The sequence below is a fragment of the Lepisosteus platostomus genome, chromosome 15 (genome assembly GCF_059453375.1).
Source record: "Lepisosteus platostomus isolate fLepPlt1 chromosome 15, fLepPlt1.hap1, whole genome shotgun sequence".
NCBI classification, from domain to species: domain Eukaryota; kingdom Metazoa; phylum Chordata; class Actinopteri; order Semionotiformes; family Lepisosteidae; genus Lepisosteus; species Lepisosteus platostomus.
The window spans coordinates 21,303,698-21,321,434 of NC_142625.1; the positions used below are offsets into that span (position 1 = coordinate 21,303,698).

Genomic DNA, 17,737 nt, shown 5'->3' on the forward strand with positions numbered 1-17,737 from the left:
GCAACAGCAGTGCAAGTGTGGCATGGAAGCAAGGCGCTAGTCGTGATATACACTGCCGCGATATAGATGCGATATACATGGGGTCCCTATCATGACATGCTGGGGAGGTCTAGTCGGGATGTTATCCCAGAGTTACGTTTGGCAACAGCGTGTCACGGTTGGGAAAGAAAAAGAAAACGTGCCTTACAAAATAAAAACCATAGATCTTACAATCACAGTGATTTAACATAGATTAAAACCACAGGTTTATGTCATAGATAGTTAACTTGTTGGCACGTGTCATATCTTAGTATTATTCACATGAAGGAGGCTCATATGTTTATGGATATTGATTGTCCTTAAAATGTTAAACGAATTTCCATTTGCACTGAAACCATCTTTCAAAATATGATTCAATGGAAGGTGTACCACTGCCGCGCAAAAAAAAGTATTGAAAAAGGAAGAAACACCGAAAAAGTATAAAGTCTAAAGCTTAAAGCAAAACCTTGAAAGACGTTTTTTGGGTATGCATTTATAAACCTCAACCAAGCGCAGGCTCTCTTAGTGATTCTTACGAGTGTTCTCTGTATTGAGATTTAAATAAAGTTTTGTAGTTGTGACTTATGACCCGAAATGGCGGCGCCCCTGCCCATGATGAAATTCTGGAAGCCTGGTGAGACTAGATATCGGTGTTATTAGTAACATAAATATATTTGCATTATTTTGTGTCCTGACATTTGTTACCACATAATTTATTTTGGTTTAATGTCCAGTTGTATTGCTTGCTGTTCTATAAAGTAATATCACGCCGGCAAAAATCTCAATTGAAACTCATTGTTTATATATTCGTTTACGACACGTCTCTGCTTTATAAACCTATTTTAATGTTTCCCCTCTTCCTCTTCTTGTCTGTTTAAAAAACTCATCGTGCTTATTACTAGTGACTTTAAATGGATTTTTCTAGATCTGAGAAGCGCTACGGTTCAGTAGTTGGCTAGCTACAGAGAACGTGTGCGTATTACGAACCACACAACAAAGACAGAACGGTATGGCTGCTGAATAGACAGATGACATTTAAGATTTTACATTATTAAATGTCATTTGTTGTAGGGATCCTTACCCGTTTTGCTGATATAGCTGAGAAGACCCAGCTCCTATTGGTTTGCATGAGAAAAAAGCCACGGGATTTCTTTCTAAGATGTTTGTCACAAGAGAAGATTGGGACACATTTGCCAAAACAGAACAAACAGCGCCACAAATGTACTGTCCTCGGATTATTGGGACCAATATGTTTATAAGGTGCAGCACAACATGTAATCGGTTGCACCAAATGCTGCACTAAAATTAATGATGCTGGTGGTTTTACTGGGTAATAAATCCGGTTTGAGGGGTTTTGTTATGTAATTAGTATGTTACTATTTATGATTTTTTTTTGCCTGCTTTAAGAATGATATGCTTTAGGAAATATACTGCTGTTAATATTAACACGGAAAGAAGGAATGGTTTTGACAAAGTATGAAATATGAAAAGAAACCCAACAGGTTAAAAACAACAACAACATAGTGCCCCTTAGTTATTTTTAGTTTTTCCAAAAGTTATGTATGGGTCCTTCAGTTTATGAATTTAAACAGGGCTGTCCAGTCCGCAGATTTTCTTTAATGCACCAGCACCTGAAGAGATGGGAAAAGATGTCAAACTGACTTCTAATTTAGGTCGTGAAGAACTTAATTGGAGTGACAACCTGTAGAGACTGTCTTGGCAAAATTGGACCCCCATTAATTTAAAGCATATTGGTACTATTTTAAAACGAAGTTATTTTCATGACTTCTTTCTGCCTCTGATCTGTCTTGTAGGATTAGAGGCCCCTGGAGTAGGAGAGGAGCGGGAGTTGTCCTCAGAGATCGGCGGTTCTCCGGTCATATATAATCCTCTCTCCTCCTTGTCCATCGAGAAGCAGAGGCAGAAGCTTCCAGTATTCAAGGTATCCTTCCGTAGTAAAGAGCAGCGATGAACACTTGTGGTCTGTAAGACTTTCTGCTTTACCCCCATGTTATCAACCTCTAAAGCACTGGAACCATTTCACTGTGATACCTTACGCAGTTCACTTACCTAATTCAGAGATCAGTCCCACATGCTGTGTTTCTAAAGGGCCTGGTCGGGCTACTGTCGAGGTAACAAATTGCTGTGAATGCATATGGGGGATCCATAATGCTTGCTAGATTGTGCCTCTCAAGGAGTAGGATGGACCATCCCTTGCAGAGTGCAACGTATCAAAATGGCAGCTATAGAACTTTGAAGAGTGAAATGACGTTTATGAAGGGATTTTAGATGGCGCATGAAAGAAACATATTATTACGATGAAAAAAAAAATAGTGTGCCTATGTTGTGTGCCGTAATTTAGAAGTCTGTTTTTCTGAACATAGATGTGCATGTGTTATTGTACTGTCCTGTAATGTCCTGTTGTGTTGCCTTTTAAATCCAGCACAGAAATCACATCCTTTACCTGGTGGAGAACTATCAGACTGTGGTGATTGTGGGTGAGACAGGCTCTGGGAAGAGCACCCAGATCCCTCAGGTTTGTGTTCCATTAGGCGCTCAGCGCAGCTCTCATTCCTGCTTTGTATTTATATCATTGCCAGAAATGTCCTTCACACTTTACATTGTGTCCCTCTCTGATTATTTTTTTGTTCACACAACAGCATAACAGTTCGCTACCTAATTACATAGAGAGATCATATTAAGCAGCAATGGTAATAAATATTTATTAACCTGGAAAATGGCATGAAGATGAGTTTTGAGGGGGTTTCGTATTGGATCAAGATTAGACTGCGTGGTTAGAAACGAAACTTTTCTTAAATACTTTCAAGACAGTAATACTGAACAACAGTGTCTTGTTGTCTCTGCTTCAGTACCTTCTGGAGGCTGGATGGGCAGCAGAGGGCAAGGTGATCGGGGTGACCCAGCCCCGAAGAGTTGCAGCAACTTCGGTGAGAGACTCCCACATTCATGCTTTGTGGCTCTGACGAGGGACACTTAGACTGTTGATTGTGCTGCAGTCACTTTGTTGAAACAGCCAAATGCAAGATAGATCCGCCTGTCCCCTCTTCTTTCCTTCCGATCAGGTGGCCAGTCGAGTGGCTGAGGAACGGGGGGCATTGCTGGGTCATGAGGTGGGCTACACGATCCGATTCGACGACTGCTCTGACCCCCATGCCACGCGCATAAAGGTACGAGACATGCAGATGCGATCTTGGGAAAGGCCAAGTATTTCAAGGAGTAATCATGGTCAGCGGTTTTTGCTTTTTTTAATGACTAAGACATACAGTGGAAGAAACCAGGAGTAATCCATTTTCCTTTTCTAGATCCAGTGCCTCTAATTATCAACCTGAAAATCATGTGAGATGTAGGAATTATCAGTACAACAGGCATTGACTACTGGTCAACTTGGGGTTCATGGGTTTTCTGTGACCCCACTAAGAATAAGCACTGAAATTGTAAATGATCAATTTAGAGAAGTAAAGGTTAATTCCACGCATGAGAAAAAGTGTCATCAGCATTGAACTCCCCCTTCTCTCTCAAAGACTGACTCGTTTCTTTTCTAAACCCTTCCATTAGTTTCAGCTTTCAGCTTTTTACACCTATCCCTGAGATCTCTTTTCGTTTTGACACACTTTCTCACCTGTAAGCCCGTTCTCTCTAACTCCATGTTGCACTGTGCTGTGCTTTATATTCTCGCCACCTTACTCTCTCTCAACTCATACCCGAAGGAGGCTCAACATCTAAAACGTCTTCTTACTTTTCAATGTGGAATTAACTTTTACTTGTTCGTTTACAGGAAAAACACTGCAAGCTGTTGCAGCTGCATACTTAAACAAATGTGAATGTATTTTTAAGCTCAGCTGCTGCTTGCAGGGACTTTGTCATGTCCTGTGTTGTTTGTGGTGTTTCAGTTTCTGACAGATGGAATGCTGGTCAGAGAGATGATGGCGGATCCACTGCTAAAAAAGTACAGGTACTGTCCAAAGGCTATACCCTGAATACTCAAAAATACACAAACCCTGTTTGTGGTTTAGTCTAGGAACTCGTGTGACATTATCAGTGTGCATCTCATTCCAATGTAAATGAAATGTCAAACTGAGCTATATTCACACTAAAAAATAGATTAGACCTATAATAGCAACAGTAGGTTGCTTGAATGATGCATACCAGATATATGTATTAGAAGTGGCAGCTGAGATTGCCATAGCTAAATCTGGTCATAACATTTAGACTGTTTTTCTCCCCTTAATCACAGTTCTGGTATGTTTTTTTTGCATTCATATTTTTCATTTTTGTTATTACAATATAGCAGAGAACCACCATTAAAATACATTTAGTGATGTCTTCTAAACCAAAAGCACAGTTAAGATTTCCCAGAATATGTCATAACATGATTAATAGATTTCTCCTTCCAGGTTGCAGAATTTTAATTATAATGATCAGAGCCAAGTTTATATGCCAGATTTTGAAAAACACGGTTGGTTTTGCTGTTATCGTTGCTGTGGTGGATAAGGCAACGTCTGTACAAACAACTTAACCTTCATATCAGCTTTTCCTTTCTGAAACTGAATCTCCAGTATGACTTTTCTCATTCATTCTGAGCAACCCATTCAAAAGATTTTTTAATTTTAATCCTCTTCACAAAAACTGGGGTCTTCAGCAGTAGAGAAAGAGGCTGTTTGTTCTAGCAGTGTGATGTAGTTGTTTTAATCCTGTACCAGATTTGAGCTGATGTTCTACTGTCCTCTTTGCAGTGTGCTGATGCTGGATGAGGCTCACGAGAGAACACTCTACACAGACATTGCAATCGGCCTGCTAAAGAAGGTCACTGTATTACTTCATTTGGTTTTTAAAGAAAGCTTCTTTTCTGGGGAATCTGTCAGAGTGGATCATTTTTCAGTCAATTCTGAAATGTGATTGTACTATTAGCGTCTGGTGGTATTTTGTTTTTTTCACATTTTGAATGACCAAAGTCAATTTAGACAAAAGGGCCATATTCTTATGATGAATCTTTAAAGTAGATTTAAAATAAAGGAGTAATATTGTAGGTGTGAACACTTAGGAAAAAAGACAATTGTTAAGAATGTTAAGTAGAAGTCTAGTGAAGGTATTTTTTTATGTAGCTGTGAGGTGGTGATCAGTATATTTCTAGTGCCTACGGGTGAATAATATCTTGCCTTGTGCTTATGGTGAAAGCAGTTACTGTAGTGTGTTAATTGTGTGGATTAATTTGTGCCTTACTTAAGGATTAAAGATCCTTTTTTGAAACCTTCATCAGATTCAGAAGAAACGCAGAGATCTCCGACTGATAATTGCTTCAGCTACTCTAGATGCCAAGGTAATTTAGAGGGGGAATTTGAGATGAATGAAGGTGGAATGGTAACAGAAACATGTATTCCTGCAGGTCTTGATAAAATGTTGTGGGTCTATGTATATTTAGAATGTCAGTTTTTATTTATTATCCCTGTCTTCTCATGAATCATCTCAGTTTAAGCCAGGTTTGAACAGGTTTTAGTGCTCAGCCCACGGTCACATTTCCAGGATCTGAATTGTTTGCCTTTGACTTTAGACAAAACAACATAAAAAGTGTGAATAACTCTATGATATGTAAAACGCTTTAGGGTTCTTGAAATTAAGATAAAAAACATTATAAAATGTAAGTTTAGTGTTAAACCATTCTTTAGACACGTAAGTAAATGATTTTGCGAGTGTAGAGATGAAATTCTGTCTGAAGCTATTACTGTATGAATTTCAAAACGGTGCTTTTTTGTCTTTAGAAATTTCAAGAATTCTTTAACTTGAATGAGTCTGGAGACCCCAATAAAGACACCTGCAGGATTCTAACAGTAGAAGGGAGGACGTATCCAGTGGACATTTTTTACACAGTGAGGTAAACCTGTAACCAATGTAACTCGTATTCGTTTGTATTACTACACGTTACAAGGACCCATTCCTTGTCATCTTCCCGATACTGCAGCATCACAGCGTCCCTATGACAGTGAAAATAATCTGCCATCTCAACACTTATTCCCGAGATAATGACCTTGTTTTGTTTCAAGGGAAACTGTGTCAACACCCTGTTTACGATATTTCTGTATTTTTCACAAAAACCTGTTGAGATAAATGCGATGTGTGTAATTCGCTGAGCGATACACAACCTTCATTTGTCAGTGTCGGTGATAAAAGCTCAGGTTGTTTTTGCCAGGGCAGCACTGCGACTACACTGCAAGGACTCTGTCGGCTCTCTGTCTGCTGCGGCCATGAGAGACACATTGCTCCTCCAGTTTTCACGACCTTTCCTGTCCGGCGCTCCGGCAGCTAGTGCCTACGGGTGGGCATGTTGGAATTCTCAGAATTCCAAATGTGAGCCTGTCGCATTCTGCCCAGTGCAATATGGGAGTTGTTGCTGGAGAGCTGATCCTTTAAAAAAAAGCCATTGACAGGTCCAGTATGTGTAGGAATGTAAAACAAAATAGTGATTCCAATTAAGGAAGAAAAAAACAACCAGTTGTTATTTTATGGAGCTCTCCTCTTTTTATAGGGTCACTTATTAAACAGGGTCTTGTAAAGTGAAGCAGAACACTGACACACTTTACACAAAGATGGATCTCTTTTCTTTTATTCATCCGGTCTTTTACCATTTCTCTGTGTTTCTAGCGTGTTGCATTGCATGTAACCCTTGCAGTTTGCGGTGTGATTTTACACTCTGTTCCCGCTGTTTCCAGCCCTGTCCCTGACTATGTGAAAGCTACAGTGGAGACAGTGCTGAAGATTCACGAAACAGAGGGAGATGGAGATGTTCTTGCTTTCCTCACCGGTCAGGTATATAAACTGCTTGTATGAAATTACATTACAAACATTACAAGGATAACAATTATCCTGATTTCTCACTTTTTGTTATTGGAGCATAAAGGCACAAACCTCAAGATTCAGAGACAGCTTCTTCCCACAGGCTGTCAGATTATTCAGTTCTGTCTCTCACTGACTCAGACCGATGTTTTCTTTTGCACACAGCTTGTGCTGTGTTGGAGCATACATGCAAATAAGCATTTCATTGCACTTTTGCATATGACAAATTAACTAAACTGAACTTGCAAAGAGCTGAAATTATGATCCCAAAGGTATCTTGAGTGGTGGGGTCAGGGGGGCATCCTCTTCTCTGTAGTGCACCTCAGATGTCAGTTGTGTTTATTATAACATCTCCCCTCATGTGTCCCAAGAGCACTGACTCCCCCCAACCGCAAAGATCTGGTGTTCTGCTGTTGTGCATTTGTCCCTTTGCTGTGTGAGTTGGGTCAACAGCAGAGGAGGATGAATTGAAGACTCATACCATGCTACTGGAATAACGCACTTCTTGGCTTTGCTGAGGTTGTTCTCAGTTGCAGGGGCTTTTGTGTTTTTAATTTCCTTAGATTTTTATGATGTTTGTTACCCATGTGGTTCCCTATTTGGACAAACCTTTGAGCTGTCTTGTGTTGGCAGGAGGAGGTGGAGAGGGTGGTTTCTCTGCTGGTAGAGCAGGCCCGGGCCCTGTCGCGCTTTGGGATGAAGAAACACCTCCGAGTGCTACCCATGTATGCAGGCTTGCCCTACCAGGAGCAAATGAAGGTTTTCGAACGAGCGCCCCCTTCTGTGCGAAAGGTGAATTTCTTCTGTGCATTCTGGGTTAAAAAAACAACTTTTACTTTATTTCTTAATGATTGGCCAAACAACATCAGTGGTTCTTAGAAAATGAGCAAATTGTAAAATTATTTTTATTTACTCAATCACCTATTGACATTATGTCGTAATAAGCCAGGATATTTTTTGTCTGTGTGATACATATACTTTATGACATTTGATAGAGATTATTAGTATTACGATGTGAAAAGATGAGTATGTTTTTAATGTGGCAGTCAGAACAGAAGCAATGCATTTATGCTGGGTTAATGTTTTTTCCTCCGTATTTTACGTCTTCATATTTCTTCATTTCTGGCAAGAGATACTGTGTTGGAGGAGAAGGACTTGATTATTTGGGCATTAAAGATCCCACTTCTACTTAGAATATTTTGGATTTTTGGCTCTGGGCTTTCACAGTCTGGCCTTCCTAAAGTTCCCCCTTAATTGGATTTGGGAAGCTGTCTCTCGCTTCAGCTGCTCTGCTGTGCAGTGGGGCTGCTGGGGCAGGATAGCTGATGTCACCCAGGTGGTGGCTGCACTTCAGTGCTGGAGGAAGCCTATTGTATAGTGCTGAAAAGCACTATAGAAATGTAGAGAATTATCATTTTTTGAATTGTGCTTTATTTTTGTTCTGTGACAGGTGGTGGTTGCTACCAACATTGCAGAGACCTCCATCACCATTAATGGGATAGTTTTTGTGATTGACTGCGCATTTGTGAAACTGAGGGCCTACAACCCCAAAACAGCCATCGAGTCCTTGGTGGTGACCCCCATCTCGAAGGCCTCGGCTACACAGAGAGCAGGACGGGGGGGGCGAAACAGGTCAGGAAAATGTTTCCGGCTCTACACAGGTAAGGAAGACCCGGGTACGTTTTTCCATTGCCTTCCCAAGGGTGCAGGTCTCCTTCCCTTTTCCCTGATCCTCACACTATTCCCTGTGCAGAGGAAGACTATGAAGAGTTGCCCCCAGCGACAGTGCCGGAGATGCAGCGCACAAACCTGTCCCCAGTGATCCTGCAGCTGAAGGCCTTGGGCATAGACAACGTCCTGAGATTTAACTTCCTCTCCGTGAGTCACTGTTGCAAACCACAGGCCCCTTAGTTCTCCAGATAGACTGCTTTTTCCCCATTTTGCTGCAGTGAATTTGCTCACTGAATCTGATTCTGTTTAATAAGGCTCTACTTTTGGGGTGGGAGATGGCTAACCTGGGTCACAAAGTCAATGAAATTGAAAGCCTGAAATGAATTGATAACTAACATGAAAACAAAACTCTTTTCTCTGCCAGCCCCCTCCAGCCCAGTCTATGGTTCAGGCCTTAGAGCTGCTTTACGCTCTTGGTGGTAAGTAGAGACGGCTGCGTTACACATTATTTTTCGTGCATTGAGGTTATCCCCTTTAGTTAAGAAAGTATGAGGATCTCGTTAAGTTGCAGTAAATACCATTGGCGTTTGTGTGGTTTATCAGTGACATGTGAAACTATCCCTTTATTATTCGAATTCTAAGCCATAAGCATAATACTTTATGTCTTAGGAAACAATTGTCTCTTTACCTTTTTGAGCACAAAATCATAGTCAGTGGTGGAGTTTACCTGTTCCTGTCCCTGCTCCAGGGTTAGACCAGTATGGGCGACTCACTGAGCCTATGGGAGTCCGCATGGCAGAGTTCCCCCTCGGCCCCATGTTTGCCAAGATGCTGCTGGAGTCAGGTAAGAGTAGAAATATGTCGTATAAGAGTAGAAAGCCGCCGTCTTCTAGACTGAGATTCCCAGAGGCAGAGTCTTTATTAGAAATACAGTAGGGAACACTATCTAAACGTAGGTTTATCACAAATAGTTATACAATTCCCACAGAATGTTTTACTACATTGTGTATTGTGATCTCTAAACACAAAAGATTAGCTGGCTTATTTAAAAATCTGTATTGTGAAAACTGTGTAGACCATTCACACAGTAACGGTTAAGACCAGAAGATGTCACAGCTCTGGGTGTGCTGGCAGTCTTGTATGCTAAAATTGTACTGGTCCACTTCTGTTAAGCACGGATGAAGTTATTGCCTTTGGGTGTGTACCATGAGGTGTTCCCTATGGTCCTGTTTTTATAGGTACTGAATTTAAAAAATGTTTTTACTTTGTAGTTGCTTCTAAGGCTGACTTTTTGCATGTTCGGTACAGGGAATTTTGGCTGCTCTAAAGAGATAGTGACCATTGCTGCCATGATGCAGATCCAGAATGTGTTCCTGAGTCCTCCCAACCAGAAGAAGGCAGCTGTAAGTCCTACCATGCTCATATTACCACCGTGTGCACAACAGGCTGAATCACAAATAATTTGTATGTGTTACAGGATAATATACATTTGAATCTACCGTGTGCAATGCTGATATACCTGTGATGCAGGTTTTTCATCCTCTGGATTTATGCATATGATCAACAGTGTTCACCCAATTCCAGGAACCAAGCAGTGCATCATGCATCATAGGAAGGGAATTCAGTTCAGTTCACCATCGCTTTGGTTTCATATATGGTATAGGGTAGAAAGGATGCCTTTCTTCCTCTGTCCATTAGACTTGGTTTTAAAACTTTAAGATGCACCAATTTAGTTTGCAAATTATCTTTAAACATAGGGAACTCCCACTTCAAACATGTGGCTTGTCTGCTCAAATGTCCTCCTCTGTTTCCCACGTTTAAATGAATTCCATTAGTGTAAGTTAAACTAACTCCTTGTTTGGTTGCTGCTTGTCTACCCAGTGCTTGCATTAGAGGAATGCTTGGTTCATCTGGCATACTTGGACCTTCTAAGTATCCCAACACGCAGGAATTGTGGATTCAGATTATGTGACAAGGATGGGCCACTGTGGATGTCAGGGAAGCTGTTTGAAAGGATATGAAAACTTTCCTGTAGATGGTTTAACATATTTTTCAGTCCATCTGAAAATATTAAGCCATCTGAAAGAGATCATCAGTCTAAATTCACATTGCTTTTGTCATCAGTGTGCCCAATGGGAAACTGAACTTTTGATAACAGCTGTTGAAGTGGTTGGAGTAAAACCATCCACAGTTAAGATTTTAAAATTGAGAATTCCCATTCCTTTTTTAACTTCACAAAAGGTTGTGCATCTAACTTCCTAAATGGTCAGATGAATTTAAAAAAATCACTTTGTAATACTAGGAATACTGGTGTGTCCTGTGCATGTAATTTGGACATGTACAGGACACGCCAATATTATTCTCCTATTAAGATTTGCAGTAATCCTGGGAATATAACATGCAAGAGAATTTCACAAGTTGACAGTATTACAGAAGTATTAGAAATTGAAGTTTTTCAATTAGGCAAAGGATTGTATTAAATGAAAGCTTTGATCTACCAGTTAACTGAAAAGCACAAACCCATTTTTTCAGAGGCAGGTAGAGGTAGGCTTCTGAAGATGAAATCGCTGTGCTGTCCTTCTAAAGTTAAATAGTTGAACAGTCGCATGCAGTTTTGCATTGAAAGTATTTCCTTTTCTGCTGGGAAGAAGCATTAAATCAAGACCTCCCCTTTAGTACAGTCTACATCACCAGGACACAGTCTGATGCATACTACTTCTTTACATTCTCCTGTTTCAGCAGCTCCCCCCCTCTTCCTCACTCTGAACTAAAAAAAGGCAAGCACTTTTTTTAAGTCTTCTTTCTGTTCCACCTGTCACCTCTACATGTCACTTATATCAGTTATATCGTTAGCATTCACCTGTTATTTCATATCCTGCTGTTTCACATTGTCTTTTCTGTACCTGTACACTCAGTGATTGCAATATTGTTGTTTCAGCTGCAATTATTTTCCATGTTGGATAAGTATTCCAAGAAATAGATGAGGAAATGTAAGAGGATGTGTGCATTTATACCCATGGCAAAGAGTTCAGGCCAAAACAGCTGACTCTTAGTTTGAATCCTCACCTTGTTCCCTATGTATGCCTTACTTGTTTCACGTTTTCTCATGGTTAAACATTTGTTCGTAGTGGATACAGTGTGCCTGAATAGAGCTCCCTTTGAAAACCATTTCAGCATTAGCTAATGGGTTTGTCCCCATGGAGAATAGTTGTGACTCATAAACCACGCTGACCCACATTCTGAGATTGCTCATTGCTTGTACAGTTCAATTTAGGGAGCCTCCTAGTACGGTTACAGCATACTCGAACCAGCCTGTGTATTTTCCATATGGACTGGGACTGCCCTGCTTGGGGATTACAAGGAAGACATCCCTTCTCTTGAAGTAAAAAGCCTTCTGTTAGTAATGGGCTTCAAAGCCCTGCGTGATCCTAATTTGTTTCCTCACTGCATTTCCCTGTGAACTGCATTGAAAAGGAATGTGTGGATACACCACTCAAAGTAGAATAATTCAAAAGGGATGCACATGAAAATGTGGAAAAAAGCTAAAATGCAGGTACTACAAACTACTGTTCTTAAGTTTGAGATTTTTTTACCATCGTCACTCCAAACTACTTACGAGTGTTTAATCGATGGCTCTTAATTTGTGGACATTGCCATTGCACTCTGTATCCTAGTCCTTTACCTGTAGCAAATGAGTTGTGCATTCTGTGAAAATGGAGGTCACTCCGTGCTTTGAAAATGAAATTCCACTGTCTGCATTGTTACTGTTGTAGAGCAGGTTTGGAAGTTTCTCATTTCATACTGTGAAATTTGCATGCTTAATTTGTCTTTCTCCACTTCAGGCTAGGGAGCACAGGAAGTTTGCAGTAGCTGAAGGCGACCACCTCACCATACTCAATGTGTATGAAGCCTTTATTAAAGTATGTACCCACCTCATCTTTTAACACTTTCACTCTCCCTCGCTTCATCAGGATGATCTTGGAAATACGAAAACATGGTGCATTGTAGATATTGTCCTGGTAGGTAGGTATTGGTGTTTTAGACCACAGGGCAGAGCGTATTAAAGTGTTGGCATTTTTGTCATGGAAGAAAAGGTATTTGCCTAAAGTACTCAACTGTGTAACTTGCCACAAAAGCTGAAGAGCAAGAATGTTTAGTTGGTTTTATAGCTAAATGTATTTGTAGGTAAATTAAATCTGTACCAATGTCAGTGTAGATTCTTCTGAAAGTACTCTTACCAGTTTTATCCGATCTGGCTCTCTTTGCAACATTAGTTAAGCGTACTCATAATCAAAACTAGTTTTCCACCCCATTATTGCTATATGATTTCATTTGAAATCCCAAGTTCCCAGTGGCTCTGCTATTAATACTCATTTTCATATTATTCTTAGCATCAGAAGAGCTCTCAATGGTGCCAAGAGCACTTCCTTAACTACAAGGGGCTTCTGCGTGCAGTAACCGTGAGGGAACAACTCAGACGGCTGATGACCAAGTTCAAAGTACCCAGAACCTCCAGTGAAGGTTTGTCTGTGAGGAATGGTAATGTCATAGATAACAGAAGAGAGTCCTGATTTATTGCTTATGTGTTCAAGTACAGTTGTATTTCCATATCCATATTATGGGCCTGTGCTGTGTATGTATCTTATCACGTACTGGAGCTACGTTAACAAATAACAAAATAGAATTATGTGTGATGCCTAGAGAGCATGCATTCTTGTTGTCCATGGCAGACTCTCTACAGCTTTTTCAAGTTTATAGAAAATGAACTCTCTTTATACACACTACAAATGAATAGTGTGAACTCCTTCTTCTGCCAAAAGAGAACAATTATTGGTGTGTCCTGTGCATGTTCAGATTTAGAAAGGGTTGTTACGGTTGTGAAGTCTAACTACGAGGAAGCTGAATTATCTCCAGGTGTATTTTTTTTTATATTTCAACCAGTGTAAGAAAACAACAACCTTTGTTACATTGCTTGTATGATTATGCGACAGATTTTCTCTGTCACCAGTAGGGTGTACTGTTTGCCTCTTTCCTGTTGTTGCTTGGTGTTACTTCATCAGCTATAGAACTGTGGCAAATATAGGACATGTTTGTGATATGTTGCTTTATCTACTGTCCAGGAGATCCTGATGTTATCCTGAAATGCATTGTCTCTGGGTTCTTTGCAAATGCAGCCAGACTTCATCATTCAGGCTCCTACAGGTGAGATGATTTGAATCTAATATAGCGCATAGTATACAAGGTACTTAGAGATAATTTCTGCCATTAGAACAAGCTTTAAGGAAGGAGTACATTTAGCATTACCTTTGATGAATGTTGCTTAAGTTGTTTTTACTGTGCAATTTCCTCCATAAGAAACATGTTTAAAGCTCAGCATTCACTAAAACCGATAACAAAATATTTTTAACGACGAGTTATGATTTTTGTGCAGAATTTTCTTTCACTCTCTCAAATTACATCTTATCACGGTACATCTGTTTTTAATCTTCTTGGCAGCAGCAGAGTGTGACTTGAGATATCTGGTTCTTGTTTAGGACTCTTCGAGATGACCGTGAGCTGCACATTCATCCCACATCTGTTCTGTACGCTGAGAAGCCACCAAAATGGTAGGCCTGCATGACCCTGCCTTAATACTTGAAATCGCAGTCTGAAAATCACCTCAGATTGCCTTCGGGACTCTACAAGTCTTGTGCTCCTCATCCCCAGGGTGGTTTTCAATGAAGTGGTCCAGACGTCCAAGTATTACATGCGTGATGTGACTGCAATTGAATCTTCCTGGCTGGTAGAACTTGCCCCACATTTCTACAAGCAAGCCAAGGTAGGAGTTTTAAGAGTATCTTTTTCTCTACATTACACTTCAGTCTCCTTTGCTCACTGAACAATAGTTTTTTATGATTTTTTGAAAAACCTCTTAAAGTAATAGGGCTTTTTTTTTCCAAACCCTTGTATGATGGAGCACATGACTCAGTCTACATCATCAGCCGTCAGGACATTTTATAATGTTGCTTGTTCCAGCTGCTTTTACAGCATTGATGGATGTGTTGACTGTTTTTCCCATTGCGTTCGAGAACTGTGAAGATATGCATTGAGGTCCAACACTTACACAGTATTGACAAATGCGATTAGCTCTGGCTAGTTATTGACAGTGAATGCATGAAAGACAAGAAAAGGAGAAAACGCCCATTGGTTTTGGAAAGCAAGTGAAACCTGTTTCACTCTTTGTTTTATAGAATCGGTCAATAGGCAACAAGAGGGCCAAGATGACCTGAAGTGAGCACAGTGCCCTGCTAACCCCACAAGATGCCTGCTGCAGACCGTAGCTCTTGCAGTTGCACTGCTTTAGCCCACATTACACCATTAAAACCTGGAATGGAAAAGAGATTTTGGTGTGGGGGTACCAGGGCAAGACAGCCAATGAGAAATACTACAGTGGTGAGCACCATCTCTGTATATATAGATATGTATTATATTTATTTCCCATTTCTTTTCACCTGTATATAATGACTAGATAAATAAGTCTAGCTAACACTGTGTTTTTTAAAACCTAAATACTTGTCAACTGGACCCAGGTTTTTTTTATTGTTTTAACTTACGGAAGGCACTGTATATAGAGAAATGTCACATTTCAGCGTTTCAAGGGAGACATTGAAGTGGTTTAAAGCAGGTTTTACTGCGTATCATTAAGCTCAAAACAAGAGTCATCGCTTTGCAGCCTCAAATCCTGTCATGCAGCCTGAGTGGGAGAGAGATGAATGGATTTGGAACTGCAAAATTAGTTAAATGTGTAACAGGGCTCATGTAGTAAATGAGTCTGTTACAGTTATATAACCCCTAAGACATTCATTAGTGTTGAATTCTACTGTGATGGGTGGGGCAGCCTAGTGTGAAGAAGAATTCTTTGCTGGTTTAGAGAAAGATCTGTGTGGCTCAGGACTGGATGTACACCTGATTCATGGTAACTATATCCCTACTGGGGACAAGCTACACATGCCATAGATGTGTTGCAAAGAAATAGGTCCAGCACCTTATAATCTGAGTTTTGTAATGATCAAACTTTATTTTTTTCTGCTTTGATTATTAGAAAGAAATACTTGTTTTCAGAAATTCCCTTTGGCTTTTGAAAGTGACAATAAACACATTAATCTCTTTGTGCCACATTTACACAGGCTAAGGCCAAACTTCAGGCGGTCCTCAGTGCTGTTTACCTTGAGTAAACGGGCAATGTCAACAGTTCATTTCCTACGTATAACCTGATCATGAATTTAGGATATTATTTTGACATCACCTTGAATTATACTATTAAGAGACAGTTGTATTTATCTATAGTCACTGTGAGTCAGACACAAAGTGTTCTTTATCAAATTTACTTAAGAATTTTCCTAAGTGTTAGATACCTATTATATGATGATCTGCACACTGAGAAATTCTGGCACAAAGGAAAGGTCAATTAACAAACAGATTCCATCAGGTATCAATGCTCCTTATTTAATAGAGATAACCTGAGAATAATTTGAAAGAAGTGCAAAGCACTTACTACGGTCAGTGTGTGTCCTCAGTGCCAAACAATTGAAGATACTCTAGCATTTACCACTTTAATCCATCAGCAAGTGTTTATACACTGAAAGTGAAATGACAGATGTTTAGACAAGATCATACATGCACCATAAGATATGTGAAATGAAAGTCAGTATACATCTGTGTGTGCCACTTCAGGATTCAACAGTGTGCGGATCATCTTGTTTACAAAAAGTATAGACACTGAACCAGTACACTGCATAGTGCAAGCAAGGTACAGCAAAATTATACTTTTATAACCATAAAACATAAACAAGTTAAAACAGTAGTGTTGAAGTTTTATTTCTAGAATGTTTGTGTTTATTTTCATGACCTCTGTCTTTGTGTTTCTTGTTAAACCTACTATTGTAATTTCATGGAGAATTAAGTCCTTGGTGCCCAGTTTCGGAAAACAACAGTGTGATAGAAGTTGTACTATCGCAATTCCAGTGAAACCTGCTTTCATTTCAGTAAGGTTACCTCTTTAACTTTATTGCTAAATGTCTGCATGGTTATGTGTTGGTTGTTTCCTAGACTTAGCTGTTGCTGTATACCACATGAATACCATGGTAATGTGAAACCAGATAAAATTGCATATTCTTGCATGTTGGAAAAAAACCTAAATAACACCCAAAGGTCATCATATGAAGTAGTGGCCTGCAAGAAGTTACACATTTCTGTGTCCTTTAAACTGTGCTCAGCTAAATTCTTGCCTAATTAAACCCCTTTCTGTAATACATGATGTATCTTCAGAGAGCTGTCTAGACCATCAAATAAATACATAAGATCATGCTTATACGATGTTCTTTGCTTTTTTAAACAAATTTTAATTTTCCAAAATGCAACCAAAAAACACAACATATACAAAAGATATCTATGAAGAATGGAAGTTCACTCACACACCAAAAAAAAGTAAGAAAGGCTAATTAAATTTTTACACAGTCACAGTGTTAGAACTGGTACAATATGACCTAACTATACTTCTTCCCATTAGAAGACACACAGACACCAAATACAGTCCAGTGTGGTCAAATTGTACCTCAGTCTCTATCCAGTATTTTTTGTTTAGCTGCAGTCAAGACCTGCTAGAAAAAAAATCCAGAAGACAAAACCATTTGGAAGTCGTCATTGAAAAGAAGCAGTTGGGTCAGGGGCTTAATGGCACAGTTATCCATTATATCCAAGACCATTTGATTCATACGCATCTCTTTTTTTCTTTGTAAGCTGACATGCTTACACAATTAGATAACTATTAAGAAAATGTATTGGACAATGTAATTTATATTGAAAGGAAAACTGAAAGTGCATAAGAAACAGTCATTACCATATCTACTGTATATTTTTAACTTAATGCTCTGAGGTGTTCTATAGTAAAATCTATGATAACTCATTGACAGCAAAATACCAATTACAGTAAATAGTTGCAGTCCATGTAGTGTCTTTTATACTGAAATGTCTTTATAGCCCTAGCGCACTACTCATCCACAAGGTTTTCTCCAACAACATCAACAAAAGATCGTAATGTGTACAGGTATGGAACTACACCACAGGTAGGAGTGTATGCTTCCTTCACAAGAAAATGAATATTACTGGTAAAATCCATGATGGGCCTTAACAGTTAGAAACGTTACTTAAGTAAACCAGC

At 39.6% G+C, this 17,737-nt stretch overlaps 1 protein-coding gene across 1 annotated transcript; it reads left to right on the top strand.

Moving 5' to 3' along the window:
* Positions 1-569: 569 nt before the first annotated feature.
* Positions 570-16,888, top strand: dhx35 (DEAH-box helicase 35). The gene is made up of 22 exons (XM_088607784.1): positions 570-652; positions 1,833-1,960; positions 2,462-2,554; positions 2,889-2,966; positions 3,102-3,206; positions 3,930-3,991; positions 4,773-4,842; positions 5,297-5,356; positions 5,796-5,908; positions 6,744-6,840; positions 7,501-7,659; positions 8,318-8,528; positions 8,621-8,745; positions 8,963-9,017; positions 9,287-9,382; positions 9,847-9,941; positions 12,381-12,458; positions 12,930-13,059; positions 13,659-13,740; positions 14,073-14,144; positions 14,245-14,356; positions 14,769-16,888. The coding sequence occupies exons 1-22, from the start codon at positions 613-615 to the stop codon at positions 14,805-14,807; spliced, it is 2,100 nt and encodes a 699-aa protein (XP_088463910.1). The 5' UTR covers positions 570-612; the 3' UTR covers positions 14,808-16,888.
* The last annotated feature ends 849 nt before the right edge of the window (positions 16,889-17,737 follow it).

Excerpts from the sequence above, each read along its gene's own strand:
- dhx35 (XM_088607784.1), top strand. The coding sequence starts at position 613 with ATGGCGGCGCCCCTGCCCATGATGAAATTCTGGAAGCCTG. Across the intron at positions 2,967-3,101 it reads GAAGAGTTGCAGCAACTTCG|GTGGCCAGTCGAGTGGCTGA; the intron begins GTGAGAGACTCC and ends CCTTCCGATCAG. Across the intron at positions 9,383-9,846 it reads CAAGATGCTGCTGGAGTCAG|GGAATTTTGGCTGCTCTAAA; the intron begins GTAAGAGTAGAA and ends TGTTCGGTACAG.